At 43.3% G+C, this 16,245-nt stretch overlaps 1 protein-coding gene across 1 annotated transcript in view; it reads left to right on the top strand.

The window, feature by feature from the left end:
- The window catches only part of RSU1 (Ras suppressor protein 1), a 220,632-nt gene that overhangs the window by 93,747 nt on the left and 110,640 nt on the right, over positions 1–16,245 (top strand). The window contains exon 8 of the mRNA XM_004712614.3: positions 13,259–13,391. Within this exon, the coding sequence (XP_004712671.3) occupies positions 13,259–13,391 (133 nt within the window). The remainder of the gene's footprint in view (positions 1–13,258; positions 13,392–16,245) is intronic.

The following is a 16,245-nucleotide window of genomic DNA, read 5'->3' as shown; positions in this document are numbered from 1 at the left end:
GAAGGAGACAGTTTTTTATTTTTATCAGCAAATGCCGCAGATCTTTCTTGCTTTAAGTAAGCAAGGATTTCTCAGGTTTTCATGAGGCTTCCTCCAATGTTGCATTCTTTTTCAAATAGTCCGGTTTTTCATACACACATTTCCTGATTTTAAGCCCTGCAATATTCCCTTCCTCTTTTCTAGTGACTGCCTCTTGGTCTGTGTGCGGGTTTAACTTTACTGCCAATGCCCACATCAGGCAACCGCATCATTGCTCTTATTTATAAACAGTCTCATCGTTGTTGGTATTTACATCTCTTGGATGGCTTGTGAGAATTTCTTTGTATCATGAAGAAATAAGAATCATGACAGAGACATGTCTATGCACGCCCATGTTTACGGCAGCTCCATTTACAATAGCAAAAAGCTGGAAACCACCTGAATGAGTGTCTGTCTGAAAGAATGGATGATGAAACTCCGGCACACACATACAATGCAGTTCTGTGCGTCACTGAAAAATGGTGTCAAAAAAAGAAGCACCTCATATCCTGGATGGACCTGGAGTACATTAAGCTGAGTGAGAATAACCAATCACCAAAAGACACACATTATATGAAATTATTGATACAAGGGGTGGTGGTGGAAAGACAGGGTAAAAGCTCTCATATCAAAGGGAAGAAATTTTGGAGGTTGCCAAGGGGGCGTTGGGCAGGGGGAGAGACCATGGAGCAATGGGTTGAACTGTTGATGGCTGTTGTTAACGTGGGTGAACGGCAGGATGGTAGTTTAGAGGAGGGTAGAGAATACGTTGGGAAGTAGGTGCTGGGTGAGGTACTCGAGGGTTTGATTAGTCCTTGGGACTATTGAATGCAAAGTTGATGATCCGCAATGTAAACCTCCACTTAGTTGACAACAAAAAAGAAATGAAACGATCTATGTGAATAATATATAATGTGATTGCAATTCAAATAATGTGTTTACTGTTTATGATTATTCTTTTATTAAAAACAGTCTCTCCCTTTTCATTTTGAATTAGGTACTTCAATAATTCATACACATTTATTTTCCATGTCATTGATGGCAGCCCCATACAATGTAACATGACGTGTCCCATGTTCGCTTTCTCCGTGTGCGTCCCATAAAAAAAAACCTTTTCTTGCCATTGAAAAGGTCTTCATATTAAAAGAAAAAGGCTCTGATGAAGGGAGGGAAGGGGCCGCAATAGGCTAGAGGGTGGGCAGGTGTTCACCTGGGGGCAGAGGAGGGAAATAGTCTACAAAAAGGAGAAGTGGGAAATAGGGTGAACAGCACTGCTATTGGGAGGTTTGGTGAGTAGTTTATGTTATTGAATTTTAAAAAACTCATCTGAAATATAAGTACCCACCAAATGCCAATAAGACAAATTTTTAAAGGGCAAAAAAAGATTGATTCCCTCTTTAGATACTATCTTTTATAATGATCATGATAAGTCATATCAGGATATGCTAAGATTGACCGTAAGTAGCCAGCTGGACAGAAGCCTTGGTGGTGTTGTGGGTTATGTGTTGGACTGCTAGCCCTCAGGTCTGTTGTGGAAACCTACCAACTGCTCTTCGAGGGCAGATGAGGGTGTCTGCTCCTATAAAGATTCACAGCCTTGGAAACCTGCAGGGGCAGCTCTACTCTGTCCTAGAGAATCTTTGCGAGTCAAAATTGACTTGACAGCAGTGAATTTGGTTGCACAAGCTGGAATTTTAGGATTGACAATGCTGCACAAACCAGTTGAAATCAGAAGGGCTTTCTAAAACCGTGCTTGGAGCTAATTGGGGATCTAGGTAAGTAAGCCTCTCTCTGTAAATAAGTCAAGCCTTTGGAATACCTTTCTGGATTAAAAAAGCATGTTGTATTTGTTGATTGTTTTTATCTTGAGTAGCGTATCATAGTAATTTCTCTGTCTCTCTCTTTCGGTCTTTGTTACTGTGACAGTGTTTCGTATTTTTAACTCAAGACAGTTGGCTTTCCAAAAATACTGGAAACAAATTCATGATGGCATCATCCTCACCCGCATCCAGAATTGTGGTAGACTTCCCTTTTTGCTCTGTTATTTATAGTTAATGCTTTTTTATATTTTAAGGCGAGTAAATTGTATAAGAGGAACGCTGGTAATGTGTTTGTTAAAGCACTCAACTAACAACCAAAAGATTCGTAGTTCAAAGCCCACCAGCTTCTTCCCAGAGAATACAATGTGACAGTCTGCTTCGGTGAAGACTTACAGCCGTGTACGGCTTAGGGAGCAGTGCTGCTCTGCCCTGGAGGCCCTGTGACTCATAGACTTGTTGGCAGAGGGTTTTGGGTGTGTGTGTGTCTGTGTGTTTTAATGGAATTAAAAAGAAATTTAAGGTGTGTAAGTAGATCCATAGGGATTGGGTAGGCTTTCCCCCCTGGCTATATATAGTTATTTTACTTTTATTTTTCTGGTCTTACTGTTAAATTTTAAGAGTTTTTTTAATTAATAAATCATTTTATTGGGAGCTCTTACAGCTCTTATAACAATCCACGCATCAATTGTATCAAACACATTTGTACATATGTTGCCATCATCATTTTCAAAACATATTCTTTCTGCTTGAGTTCTTGGTATCAGCGCCTCTTTTCTCCCTGTTTCTCCCACCCTCCCACCGTCATGGGCCTTTGAAAATGATATGATAAATGATTATTATTTTAATATCTTGCACAATCCGCTCTCTCCCTTTGCCCACGTTTCTATTGCTCATCGCCCTATGACTGGGGGTGGGGGTGGGGGGAAGGGTTATATGCCAATCATTGTAGCATTGTAGTCTGTTCCCCGTTTCTCCCCTTCTCCCCCCACCTTCCCCCTGCTCTCACATTATTGCTACTCCCATTACTGTTCCTGAGGGGTTATCTGTCCTGGATAAACATTCTGTGTGTCGAGAGCTCTTATCTGTACCAGTGTACATGCTCCTGTCTAACTGGGTTTGTAAGGTAGAACTGGGGTCATGATAGTGGGGCTGGGGCTGGGGAGAAAGAAAGCATGAAAGAACTAGAGGACTGTTGTGTGTTCCTTCGGTGCTATGCTGCACCCTGGCTGTCTAGTTCTTTCCTTGTGACCCTTCTGTGAGGGGATGTCCAATTGTCTACAGATGGGACTTGTGTTTCCACTCCGACCCCCATCATTTGCATTGATATATCTGTTTGTTTTGGGTCTTCTGATGCCTGCCTGATACCTGACCCCTTCAGTACCTTGTGATCACACTTTAAAAGGTTTTATCTTTGTCCATTGACTCTGGAGTGACACTGGATTATAGACTAGATCTAAACTTTGCATATATTAGTTTAAGAATGCTTCTTTGAACTTTTAAAATATATTGGCAATAAAATGTATATATATATATATATATATATATATTGCTATAAAAGAAGAAATGTAGTATTTTCTTTCTATTGTTAATTACACTTTTTCCTACTTTATAATTTGTTTTTACTTCTATTGGCTTTTCCTGACCCTAAAATGGAGTGCGTGTGTATATGCAGGTCTGTATATATATGTATAAGGAGTCCTGGGGGTGCTGTTGGCTACGCCTCGGACTGCTAAACACATGGTCACTGGTTCAAACCTACCAGCTGCTCTTTGGGGAAAAAGAGGGACCTATCTACCCCCACAAATATTTACAGCCTTGAGAATCCTATATAGGGTGGCTAGGAATTAGAATCGACTCTGTGGTTGTGTGGTTGTGTGGTTGTGTGTGTGTGTTTACATACGAGACCGTGTGGAAATAGATGCTTTCAGCTGTTTGTGCTTTGTGTTTCCGTTGCATGTTACCACTGAGAGTTTATTACTGAACCTGAAACAGAGGAAACAAAGTGTCACCGGAATGGATCATTAATAGATCACCTAAAACCATTTGGACTTTTTCTGAGCATGAATAATGTTCATATACGGGAAATTAAATCATAGCTGTTAACAGTTTTTCATGTAGACTTAGCGTTTGTGTCATTCATGTTTCATAATGATCTTAGCACATAACTGAGATGCCACAATGTCCACACCCTGGCCCTCTCACGACCTCTGCAGACAGTGCAATGCCGGGTACCAAAGCAATAAAAAGGTAAGCTCCTGAGTGGGAAGCAAAGCCTAAAAAAGCCGTTTCTACATATCACTTACATTTAGGTTCTGTGTAGCGGGTTGATCCCTTACTTAACCTTTAATAAAATTGGATTCAAGGGTATTTATATATAAATAAAAAAGTGAAGTTAATTTCCTTTCTTGCTTCCATATGCGCAAGTACCTAGTAAAGAATCATAGCGAGCATGTAAACTTCAATATTGGTCCTAGTGGCTGACAACTGCCATGTTCTAAAATATAGCAAACAAGCGACCGTTTCTGAGGTGAACAATTTAAAAGATACATTTTTCCATTGGGGAAGGTTATTAAGATTTTTACAGAAACCTGGTGGTGACCTGACCTAAGGGTTGGGCTGTGAACCAAAAGGCCTGTCGTTCAAACCCCGCCAAGCTGCTCCCGAGAGAGGGATGGGGCAGTCGGCTCCCATGAAGATTCACCCTGTGGAGCAGTGCCATTCTGCCCTGTAAGGATGCTATTAGTCAGAATGGACGCCTTGGTGGTGCGTGCGTTTAAGCACTTCAGAAATGCCCTCTCAACATCCTCCGCCGACCTGGGCACCCACTGCCCTTCATGTGGCTTCTTTTGCTTCTCTGTGCTGCCCTACTTCAGCCCCTATCATTGGACTGAAATTAGGGTACTCTTATTCTCTCTACGCTTCTGTTTGATGATTTTCCTGAGCAGTCTTGACTTAATGAAATATTAGTCATTTTTTAAAAAGATGACTTTTTCAGTGTAGAAAGACATGACCTTTGGTGTTGCTGTTCTTTAAAAACACTGTGCACGTCAACCCTGCAGTTAAACAGGTTTCAGTATCGGCTGCTCCCAGGATATCTCAGTACCGCTTTGCAGTCGGAGACCAGGCACAACTGCCGTGTACAGGGAGACGGAGACCAGGCACAACTGCCGTGTACAGGGAGACGCGAGGGCTGTGGGGAAGCCAGAGGAATGGGCCTCTCCATCTCCGCTGCAGCCTTGGACCTGGAGTTTCTCTCTTCACCTGCCTGAATCTTAGTTGTTTCTTCTTCTTTTTTCTTTTTTAAAGGAGCTAATAAAACTATTGCCCATATGAGACTTTCGGGGCTCCTTGAAATGACGTATGCACAGCTCTGAGATAGCATCTGGTACATAATACATGCTCAACAAATAACAGCCCCCAAACAATACAAAAAATCCCAACTCACTGTCCTCCAGTCAATTCTGACTCAGAGCAACCCTTTAAATAATAATTATAATTATGCTGATGAAGAAGAAGATGATGATGATGCGTATGCCCCGGTGTGGTGGTGTTGTTGTTGTTATTGTTGTTGGTGGTGGTGTTCATATCCTGAATAGAACTTGTAATAAATGAAAACAAACAAACCGTAACAATTACCATCGCACTGCTTCCTGCTCCCGGTGAACCCATATTTATCCATATAGAATTCTGCTCCATAGAAAGCGTTGGGCTGCTAACCCCAAGGTCAGCAGTTCAAACCACCAGCTGCTCCTCGGGAGAAAGATGGGGCTTCCTACTCCTGCAAAGAGTTGCAGTCTCAGAGACTCCCAGGGGGCCATTCTACCCTGCCCTATAGTGTCACTTTGTGTCAATATTGACCCCATGGCAATGGCTTTTGAAGGGTAAGCTGTTATGGTATGGGTGAAGCAGCCCTCAGGGCGGGTGCCCTATTGTGTTGGGTCCCTTGTGGCTCTCCTCTGTGTATGGGTTCCTTTGTCCCAGCTACCATGGTGTGCAGTCTGATCCCTCACTGAGCGTGTCCATGTCTGTGTGGGGAAAACTAGCTCCCAAATGAAGGACAGCCCAATCAGCAAGGCTTGCGTCCTGTACCTCGTTGGACCACGGCCGTAGATTTTTATGAGTCGAACCACCTGCCTTTCAGAGAGCACCAATTTTTAAAAAAGGTCTCTGTGGTGTTTTTGAAAGTATGAAGTGAGAGACTGAGAGTTTGATCATGTGAGAAATTTGACCAAATCCCCTTGATTGCTTAATGTCAGTAACAGATGATCCTTCTGCCCACATGGTTCAGTATGTGGACATGCCAGGAAGGATTCTGGCACGTGTGATTATGGAAACAACCAATTTCCATAAGTGAAAATGAGCATGCTTGTTCATGGGACTGCGGTTGCCTATTGCATTCAATCACATTTATAACTAGCAGGAGAAGATTGTTCTGCGTGATTTAGTGTTTACAAAATTGCCGTCACCCAGGAAAGCTTACTGTATGAGCGAGAGGCGTTGGGAAGCAGCATATGCGCTTCTTTTGCAGGTAATAAAGTGGAAAATCCAATTTGCAATTTCAGAATAAGCCTCTGAGTGATATATGATCTTCATAGCAGCACCGGTCAGAGGGTCACTGCTAATCACGTTGCCGGCTGGCTTCCCCTGTGGCCTGTGCCTCCCGACTGGAGAGTGAGCCGTGTGAATCTGCGTCTGCGAGCCAGCCAGCGTGTCTATAGATGCACCCCTTTCTAGCTTATTAGATCCTCTTTGTCACAGTGCTTAATCCTGCCCGCCAGATCCTTGTTAGAACACCGCCGGCGTGCCGTTCAGCCTTCTAATAAAGGAGATGGGTGAGGGCTCCTAACTAAAGGCACTGAAGCGTGTAGCAGTTCGAGCGCTGGTAGCCTGACTGACAGTGGGGGGACATGCTTCCTGCATGTTATTACTTAAAAGGGAGCGTCCCGCCGACAGCTGATGGATGAGCTGGGCTGGGGTGATGGTAACTTGTTGCCAGGCCCATATGAGATGGGTGTCATCTCTTCGCACAATAGAACGGGCTAGCTGTCCTCGGCTTCTATTAACCCTCTCCTGAAGCGGCCACGGTCAGCAGAGACAAATCACTGGCAGGGAGGGCGACAGCTATGCAGAAGCGGGTCTGTGTGATCCACCAGCGACATGAACTTGAAGAACAGAATAAGCAGGCGTTTCCTCCCCGTCCCAGCCACGGCTCCAGAGCACCGGCTCTCCATTTGGCTGGCGATCGATCATGTTTGCGTCTCCATCATCCCTAATCCTTTCTTCCTTCAAGGTTTGCCATGGGTATTAAGCATGGGGCTCACGGGCTCTTTGTTTAAAGGAAAAAACAGTAGCAAACCTGAAGCTCTTGGATTTGTTTACTTTCCCATCGTTAGCCTGAATCATTCTTTCCTCTTAGAGCCCCCAGGCCTGCCTATGTGATTGTAGTAGCATCATTTTATACTGAAATAAGCCAATCGGAGGGGGGTAACCTGCCTCCACCTCTCGCCCCAGCTACAGTGTGCAGATGGTTTGAACAGGCCAGTGAAAATGCTCCTGAATCGCTCGGGGTTCTCTCTGGTTACCCGACTTCCACACATCAGGATGCGACTCCTTTTCCCTGAAGGAGCTGCATCTCCCTGGCACCCCGAGTCCCCCGACATGCTCCAGTTAGCACACATCCTTAGCGGTCCTCCATGCCTCGTCCATCTCCGTTGACAGCACCCAAATGAAGACATCACTTGGGATGACAGGTCTCGAGGGCTTCCTTTGAAAGGGCCCAGAAGTCTTGGCTGACCTTTCTTGGCGTGATTCCCCCAGGCCCGCCTTCTCTGTGGGGCAATTAGGGACCGCTGAACTTCAGTACAGTATCTTCCGCGGAGTATCTTCCCCCTACAGTATCTTCCACCTACAAGGCCTGCAAACTTAGCAAGCGCCGGTGTGCACGCCCACGTGGGCTTGTAGGTTCTTGGCTGTAGAAGGCAGGTCCTTCTATCCCAGAGGAAAGTTCGAGGATATTCAAACCTGCTCTGTTCTTCGTGTCATTGCACTTTAGGATTATTGGTGAAAGCCTTGGACCTGCAGACAAAAAACGTGCAGTGCAACGGAGAGGGAAGAATAAGCCGTCTCCCACGCACCGTGTGTCACACAAGCATGCCTTGGCAACAGTCAGACAATGGAGAATTGCCTGTGGGATCCTTCCTCCCTTCCTTGACCCTCTTCTGTTCCAAATGATGGTCCTGGAAATACAAATACTCTTCTGGGCTCTCATTGTAAGGACTCGGTCGCCTCCCTCCCCCCACTCTTCTCCCCAAAGGAAAACTTGTGTTCCCTCGCTCCCCTTCTGAACCAGATGTTAAGAGGAACTCAACTGGATGGATTAGTTCATGTTATTGTGGCAACGATGGGGAGCTTTGAACGCATGTTTATTGGGTGAAATGTTACTAATGAAGAATTCAAAGTATGATTCTGAATTGGATAACCCTGTTTGGAGGGGAGGGGGAATCGGTGTTCAATATTGATAAAGATATCCCTTTGCTTAGGATTTGCTTTGCTTCCTTTTCTGATATGCTTTTCAAGGGTCTCTTTAAAAAAGTTCTGGTGGAACACATACATTTTCCCTAAGAATCTCTTTTAGGTCTCCTATGGTCAGTGGGTAGGGCTGGGGCTTGAAAGCACAGAGAGATGATAATATGTGAGCATCAATTAATTACTAGTTGTTTTAAGAGACATTCACTTGTCTCCAGTGCTTCCAACCCCACCTTCTGAGTGAATTTCTACCTCATGGTTACTGTTGTCTGGTATATTGGCCCTTGACGCAAGCCACGATACGCTCGGTGACCTGCTATTCGAGTGAAAGTTGGACCTTTAAGAAGGAACCCTGAAGAAGAATGGATGTGTTTGAATTATGATGCTGACGAAGACGATTAAAAGCACCTTGGACTGTCGAAAGAGCAAGCAGATCTGTCGTGAAAGAAGTCCGGCCAGCATCCCCCTTAAAGGCCAGGATGGCCAGACTTCATCTCGCGTCCTTTGGCCATGTGGTTAGGAGAGGTCAGTCCCTGGACAAGGGCATCGTGCGGGGTAAAGTAGAGGGGCAGCGAAAAAGAGGAAGTCCTCAACAAGACAGATTAACCCAGTGCTTCGGCACAATATACATGCCTATAAAACACGACTCTTCAAAAGTACAGACCTGTTTTTAAATGGATGGATTTTCACCCAGAAACTTACATATTCACTATTAGGACATGGGAGAAAAGGATATAATGAGAGAAGGTTCTGGAAGAGAAGCCATACATAAGAGCAAACTAGGTCTAAGATCATTTTCATGCTCGAGAAGGAAAAGCCCTCTCTCGAGAAACCAAAAATAACACTCACTGCCATTGAGTTGATGCTGATTTCAAACAACCCTCTAGGTCAGGGTAGAACTGCCCTGGGAGTTTTTGAGACCGTAACTCTTTGCTGTCATAGAAAGCCCCCTCTTTTTCCCACCTTATCCCCAAGTAAAGATAAGAACAAAAAACATAAAGGATAGCCCATCGCCAATAAAATCAAACCCAGGTAAGATTCCCAACTCTGTAGAATAACGGCCACCCTTCGGTTGTCCTTTGCTTTAGGCAGCTTTCTGACCCCTGGTTGGAGACTCAAACTCATCAATTACCCTTAGGAGCTGACTAAAGTAATGTTTAACAATTAATATGAGGAAATTGACAATAGTGACAGTCTTGGAGAAATAGTGTATCTGCTTATTATTGTATTTAATGTCAATAAGTTCTAAAGTACTTTTGCAAAGATGGTGGTGAATCACTCCCTAATAATTAGTTTTTAAATTTAATAAATCATTTCATTGGAGGCTCATACAGCTCTTATAACAATCCATACATCAATTGTATCAAGCACATTTGTACATATGTTGTCATCATCATTTCCCAAACATTTTCTTTCTACTTGAGCCTTGGTATCAGCTCCTCTTTTTTCCTCTCCCTCCTCTCCCCTCCCACCTTGGTGAAGCCTTGATAATTCATAAATTATTTTTATTTTCATATTTTTATACTGTCTGCTGTCTCCCTTCACCCACGTTTCTGTTGCTTGTCGCCCTGGAGGTGGGGTGCACATTGATCTTTGCGATCAGTTCCCTCTTTCTCCCCCTTCTCTCACCCCTCCCCCTACCCTCATGGTATCACTACTCTTATGATTGGTCCTGAGGGGCTTCCCTGATACTATTTAGTAATATCTATTTTCTTTAAAGCGTTTTGTGAAATTGTCTTTTTATTGTTTGCTCTTACTCTATTTTTATGAATAGTTACAAGTTCATATGCCAAAAAGAAGAAAGATTCAAACTACAAATTCTATTATCTTAAGGAAAAACATTATATCATCTTCTTAGTAAAAAGTTTCATTCATGTTTCATTTCTGAAACTCAGATCAGCTAAGAAATGAGTTGTGCAATAATATCCGGACACCCCAGAAAACACTTTTATTTCCTGACGTATCAGCTATGACAACATTGGTAGTAGACTTGCAGAAGAGGACAAGCCTGTTACTTTGGTTGTGTCTTGGAAAGAATAACTGCTGGATATTTCTGTTCAAATCCGTCTCTGGGTAGCACAAATGGTTAAAGCATTTGAATATTAACCCAGAGGTCAGTGATCAGACCCACAAGGATCTTGGCAAAAGACTAAAAGTTCACAACTACTGCAAACCTGATGGAGCTTTTGCCCGGGGACATCCAGGTCAATGTTATGCTAACATACTTCTCAAAGACAAATAGTATATATTCTAATTTGAAGAGTAGCTATAGCCATCTATAGGGCAGCTATTGGTATCTTCCCATTCGGAGGAAAGAGGAGTGATGGAAATCAAAAGACATATGGAAACAATTAGTCCAGTGGACTGATAGAACACACAAACATCAATCTCCACAACCCTGAGGCAAGAAGCAACTGCTCTGAAAATGATGACTTTGGAAGATTCTGGGTAGAATGGGAGAAAAATTCAGAAGAGAACTCAAAATCACACAAGAGACCAGGCTTACTGGTCCAATAAAGTTTTATTAGACCTCTAAGTCTATTGGCCGTATCTGTCAGATCTGGAACTGAATGCACCTCCACATTAAAATAATCCAGCTTTTAAGTTCAAATGACCAGAGTTAGGAAAGAAGGAGGAGGTAAGATAGGAAACCAGAAGGAAGCAAGATTATGTGAGCGGATTGCAATAGATGAGTAAAATCAGAATGTGTATGAATTGTTGAATTTTTTTTTTTTTAGAAAGCAAATGTTTTGAAAATGATGATGGCAACATATGTACAAATGTGCTGGACCCAATGGATGGATGTATGGATTGTGATAAAGAGTTGTCTGAGCCCCAAATCAAATGATTAAATTAAAAAAAAAGAATTGTTGAATATTAAACTGATCCGTTCCATAAATTTTTACCTAATCCACACAAAAGTTTATAAACACAACCCTAAAGGGCATCATTCTACTCCAAAACACGTGTAGTTGCCTGAGGCAGAATCGGTCCATCAGCAACTGGCTGGGTTTATTTGTTTATGTGTGAACCCAAGTTCAACCTCACTGCCAGGGAGTAGACTCCGCCTTCCCGTGATCCTATAGGGCAGGGCAGAACTGCCCTGTGGGTTTCTGACAACTAAGTGGGTTCCTCACACTATTTCTTAAAGAAATAGGAAGCCTTATCTTTCTCCCATGAGCAGCTGATAGGTACCAACTGGTACCGCACTTGCTGTGAGCCAGGATCTTGAAAATGCACTTTCTGAGTAAAGTACCACATATTCTCCTGTGTAAGCTGAGCTTTTCAACACATTTTTAATGCCGTTTTTGTGGTAAAAGTAGGCGCCTTAGCAGATATGCAGGTCGGCTTATACTCGGGTATAGACGGTATTTTAGAGAGAGGCCTTCACTGAGTTTCCTGCTACACCTATCTCAGTGGCTAACTTCTCTCTCATTCATAGGTGAAGATGCTATAGAACTTCTCCCCCGCCCCCCTCCCACATACTGTCTTTTTCATTTGAAAATGCGCATATACACATGAAATAGAGTAGACTGACCATTAACATAGATAATATCCAGATAATGTAGTGCCTGTGGGCTTATTTAAGGAGCCGTGAGTCAGAATTGACTCATGGCAGTGAGTTTAGTTTGGGCATGGACTCTTGGGCAGTGGGTGTTTTGGGTTTTTGTGGCACTGTGATTAGGCATTGGGCCACTCCCTGCAAGGTCAGCAGTTCAACTCCACCAGCCACTCCTTGGAAGAACCATCAAGTTGTCTATTTCAGTAAAGATTAAGGTCTGCAGAAACCCTGTGTCGCGGGCTTCTCTGAATCGGAATCGACTGGACGGCATTGGGTTGGGTTTGGGGTTGGACCGATTTATTGATGCTGTTTTCATAAACTCATCCTTGATTGATCGAGATGGCAGTTTCATATGATTGCCTCACCAGGTACTGTAGAAAGAATCTCAGATTTGGAGTCAGGGTATATAATCCTTAGATTCATATCTCCACACAGACATTTCTGATCTTACACACGTACTTAGATTTCCCTAAATTTCAATCTCCTGATCTATAATGTGATGCTAATAACTGATCTTACATATTGCTGCAGAATTAAGAGATGCTTTCAAAAGACAATTTGTAAACTGATAAGAGCTATACAAATGTTAGTTTCTATCATTATCATGTTAATGAAATTCCTTTAGTCCTGATTTCCAGATGTGCTCATGGTACATAAGTAAAGCAATAATTATTTGACTCAGCAATACTCTTATCTTTCTTCATTCTTCTTTACTTTGGCTTATTTTTTTTTTTAATCGGGTTGATCAGATTTGGTAAGCAGTGATACACATTGACTGCCAAGAATTTCAGGGAGGTTTTTTTATTATGACTTCTCTCAATCACGAGCAAGTCAGTATGGTCTCTGCCGCAAACACCTAGAGGAAATAAGGCATCTGAACGACGCAAGGATCTCTTCCAGGTGTTCTCCTCCTTCACTCTATCCCCTGTCACCTGATTCTTCCTTCTGAATTTCTTAGGCCAGGGTACTGGCCTCTGGAGCCCTGGTGGTAGTTACATGTTGGGCTTTGATTCACATGGTTGGCAGTTTGAAACCACTAGCAGCTCAGGAGAAAGTCTGGGTTTTCTACTCTTGTCAACATTTAGTCTCCGAAACCCACTGGAGGTCACTATGAGTCAGCATTGGCTGGATGGCCGTGAGTGAGGGTCACTGTCCTAACATTGTGCACTAGCGGTGATTTGGGGTAAGCAGCCGAAGAAAAATGAAATCCAATGACCCAGAATGTCCTTAGAGTAGTGCTGTGGTGGCTGTCACAGTATTTTAGATCTGTGTTGGATGAAATGGCCTTCATCTCTCTCTCTCTCTCTCTCTTTTTTCCCCTCCATCTTTCCAGGAAACTTAGATTTAACTGGTCAGAAGCAAGTATTCAAAGCCGAGAACAACCCCTGGGTCACTCCAATCGCCGACCAGTTCCAGCTGGGCGTGTCGCATGTCTTTGAGTACATCCGTTCTGAGACATACAAGTAGTAAGTCCCTGTGCTTTTTCTGGTTTCACCGTATTTGTATAATTGTACAATTTTAAAAATGTATCGTATGATGGTGTCGTATGAATGTCAGTTAACTCATAGTCTTTTAAAGTGTTTTATTAAAAATGCACGTGGTAATTATCCTTCATTTACATTATAAAATGAAATGTACCAATTGTGTTTAGAACATTTTAAAAATGTTAAATTAGTTGAATATTTGTGGCACTTCAGGAAATTCAATAGACATATTAAGATCAGAACATAATTTTTTTTCCTCTTTGAATTCAAAGAAATACAAATGTTACCCACAAAGGTAGACGCCTTAACTAAGCAGTTTATTTGTAAAATCAGTAGAGAATCCTCGGATAGCAACATATCCTATTCTCTGGACCTTTCACTGTAATGAGGAGGATAATATCAAGAGAAAAAGGAAAGACGGGTAAAGAGAAAGAGGAGTCAGTTAAAGTCGCCCCATCAAAAACCCCAAGTCCTCAGTTCAGGAAACTGGGGGCAACCATCCCTGGTGAGTGGATCCCAGCTCATATGACCCCATGTATACAGCACAGACTGTCCCTAGTGTAAAGGCCTCTCACCTCAGCGCCAGGCCTGACTTCCAAGGCATCTCTGGGTGGGTTTGAACCCCAAATTCTTGGGTTCAGAGACCAGCACTCACCCATTTGTGCCACTCAGGGAACCCAAACCATCCCTCTCAAACCAAACTCACCGCCACTGAGTCGATTCTGACTCATAGTGACCCTATAGAACAGGACAGAATTGCCCTTGTGGGTTTCCCAAACTGTACCTCTTTATGGGAGTAGAAAGTCTCCTCCTCCCATGGAGAAGACTGTTGGTTTCGAACTGCTGGCCTAGTGGTTAGCAGCCCAAATAGAACCGCTGCGCCACCAGGGCTAAAACTACTCCCCAAATCTTAGGTATGCTTCCTTCTTTCATTTGCAGGTCAGGCGTTAAAGAAATTCTAGCTCCCCCTGCCTGCCTCTTAAGAATTGACAAAACCTTAGAACACATTGCACATGAAAGCTCCCCTAGTCCTAGATTCCTTTCTAATTACTAAATTGTGGGCTGATGGATATTTTTTTTCATCACTGTAAATCATTATTAGGCAAGACATTGCCATTTTAAGGAGCTCAGGTGGCGCTACCGGGTAAGCCTTCGACTGCCACTTGCCAAGTTGTTCAAACCCACTGGATGAGACTGTCCACTCCCCTGAAGATTTACAGCCATGGAAACTAGGGCTACTATAACTGGGGATCAACTCAGTGGCAGTGGGATCGGACATATGACAATCATCATATGTCATTAAAACTGTTTTATAATCATTTGAATTTGGGTAAGATTCTGTATGTATGTGGTTTGTGGCTTTGGCTGAGTTAACTGTAGCCTATTTGAAAGGGAATATGAGGCAAATTTTATTCGGTAATGTATTTATTTCATTATGTTCTCATCTCAGCTATTCGCAGCCTGTTGTTGTTGTTGTTGTTGTTGTTTTGAGATTTGGAGTCATCTTATCAATTTGCCTGTTAGCTCGTCTTTTTGTGTTAATACAATTCTCCGAGGAAGAATTGTATTACCTCTTCTTCAGTTCGGTCAGCACCAAATGGGAGCGTTAGCAGAGTCATTGCCCTCTGTCTATGGGGCCAGCCGGTGCCTGCTGGCTGCTTCAGTCCAGCCTGGGGAGCCTCTGCGGGGAGAACATGCTTGACTGAGCTCCTCGGAAGGGAAGGGTATTGGCTGCATTCTTTATTTCTGCCCTCTCTTTCCCTCCGTGCAATCAGAAGCCCGGCGCTGTCAAGTAGATTCCAGCTCACCGTGACCCCGTAGGACAGAGGAGAACTGACCCTTATGTTTCCGTGGGCTATACATCTTGATGGAAACACATTGCCCCATCTTTCTCCCTTGGAGACACTAATTCACTGCCATCGAGTCAAAGCTGAATTATAGCAACCCCCTTGTGGGTTTCCCAGACTGTAATTGTTTACTGGAGGATAAAGTCCCGTCTTTCTGCCCCAGGAGCAGATCACAGCCCAACTCGGGTTCAAATTACTAACCTTTTGCATACCAGCCCAATAGCTATGAAACAGACTGGCAAGAAACATGGAAAATGAGCCTTAGTGGAATTATGGTTACACATTGGGCCGCTAACTGCAAGGCCAGCAGTTCAAAACCACCAGCTGCTCCATGGGAGAAAAACACAGCTTTCTACTCCCATAAAGAGGTACAGTCTCAGAAACCCACAGGGGCAGTTCTACCCTGTCCTTTGGGGTCACTATGAATTGGCATCCACTCAATGGCAGTGAGTTTGTATGAATAAATACATATTTGTGTGTCCTCACATAACTAGTGGCCAACTTACATAGTAAAATGTTTTTTTAGCAACCACTTCATAAGTAGAGGACTTTTAGTGCCCTTCCCAAGTGTCTCACAGAAACACTGCTCTAATTAGCAAATAGTTGGCCAATTTTTAAAGCTGCAAATGTGGTGGCCTCCAGAGGATGCAATGTAGTCATCAGCCTTATAGTTTAAAGTTTCCTTTGGAAATGTTTCCTATGTGGAAACCTGTAGTTCCTGATTCCCACTGACTTGCTAAATTTTATTTAAGGCAGCTACACCTTTTTCTATTGAAAAATAAATCCCACTGTAAAAAAAACAAAAGAAAACATCTTTAGACTACCATGAGTGTACAGGTAAAATGGTTTGAGCACTGAGCATGCCAGTAAATCTACCTCGTTTCCGCTCACCAAACACACGGCACGTTACCTCCGTGAGCCTCGTGGAGAACTTAAGGGAGTGGTCATGACCGCTCACGACGGTGGTCACCTGTCTAGGTGACCTTCAC

The sequence above is a fragment of the Echinops telfairi genome, unplaced genomic scaffold, assembly GCF_000313985.2.
Source record: "Echinops telfairi isolate 266 unplaced genomic scaffold, ASM31398v2 ScPeMD7_7473;HRSCAF=8511, whole genome shotgun sequence".
NCBI classification, from domain to species: Eukaryota; Metazoa; Chordata; class Mammalia; order Afrosoricida; family Tenrecidae; genus Echinops; species Echinops telfairi.
Note: the sequence above shows the minus strand (reverse complement) of the source record. Positions and strands in the feature narration are given on the sequence as shown.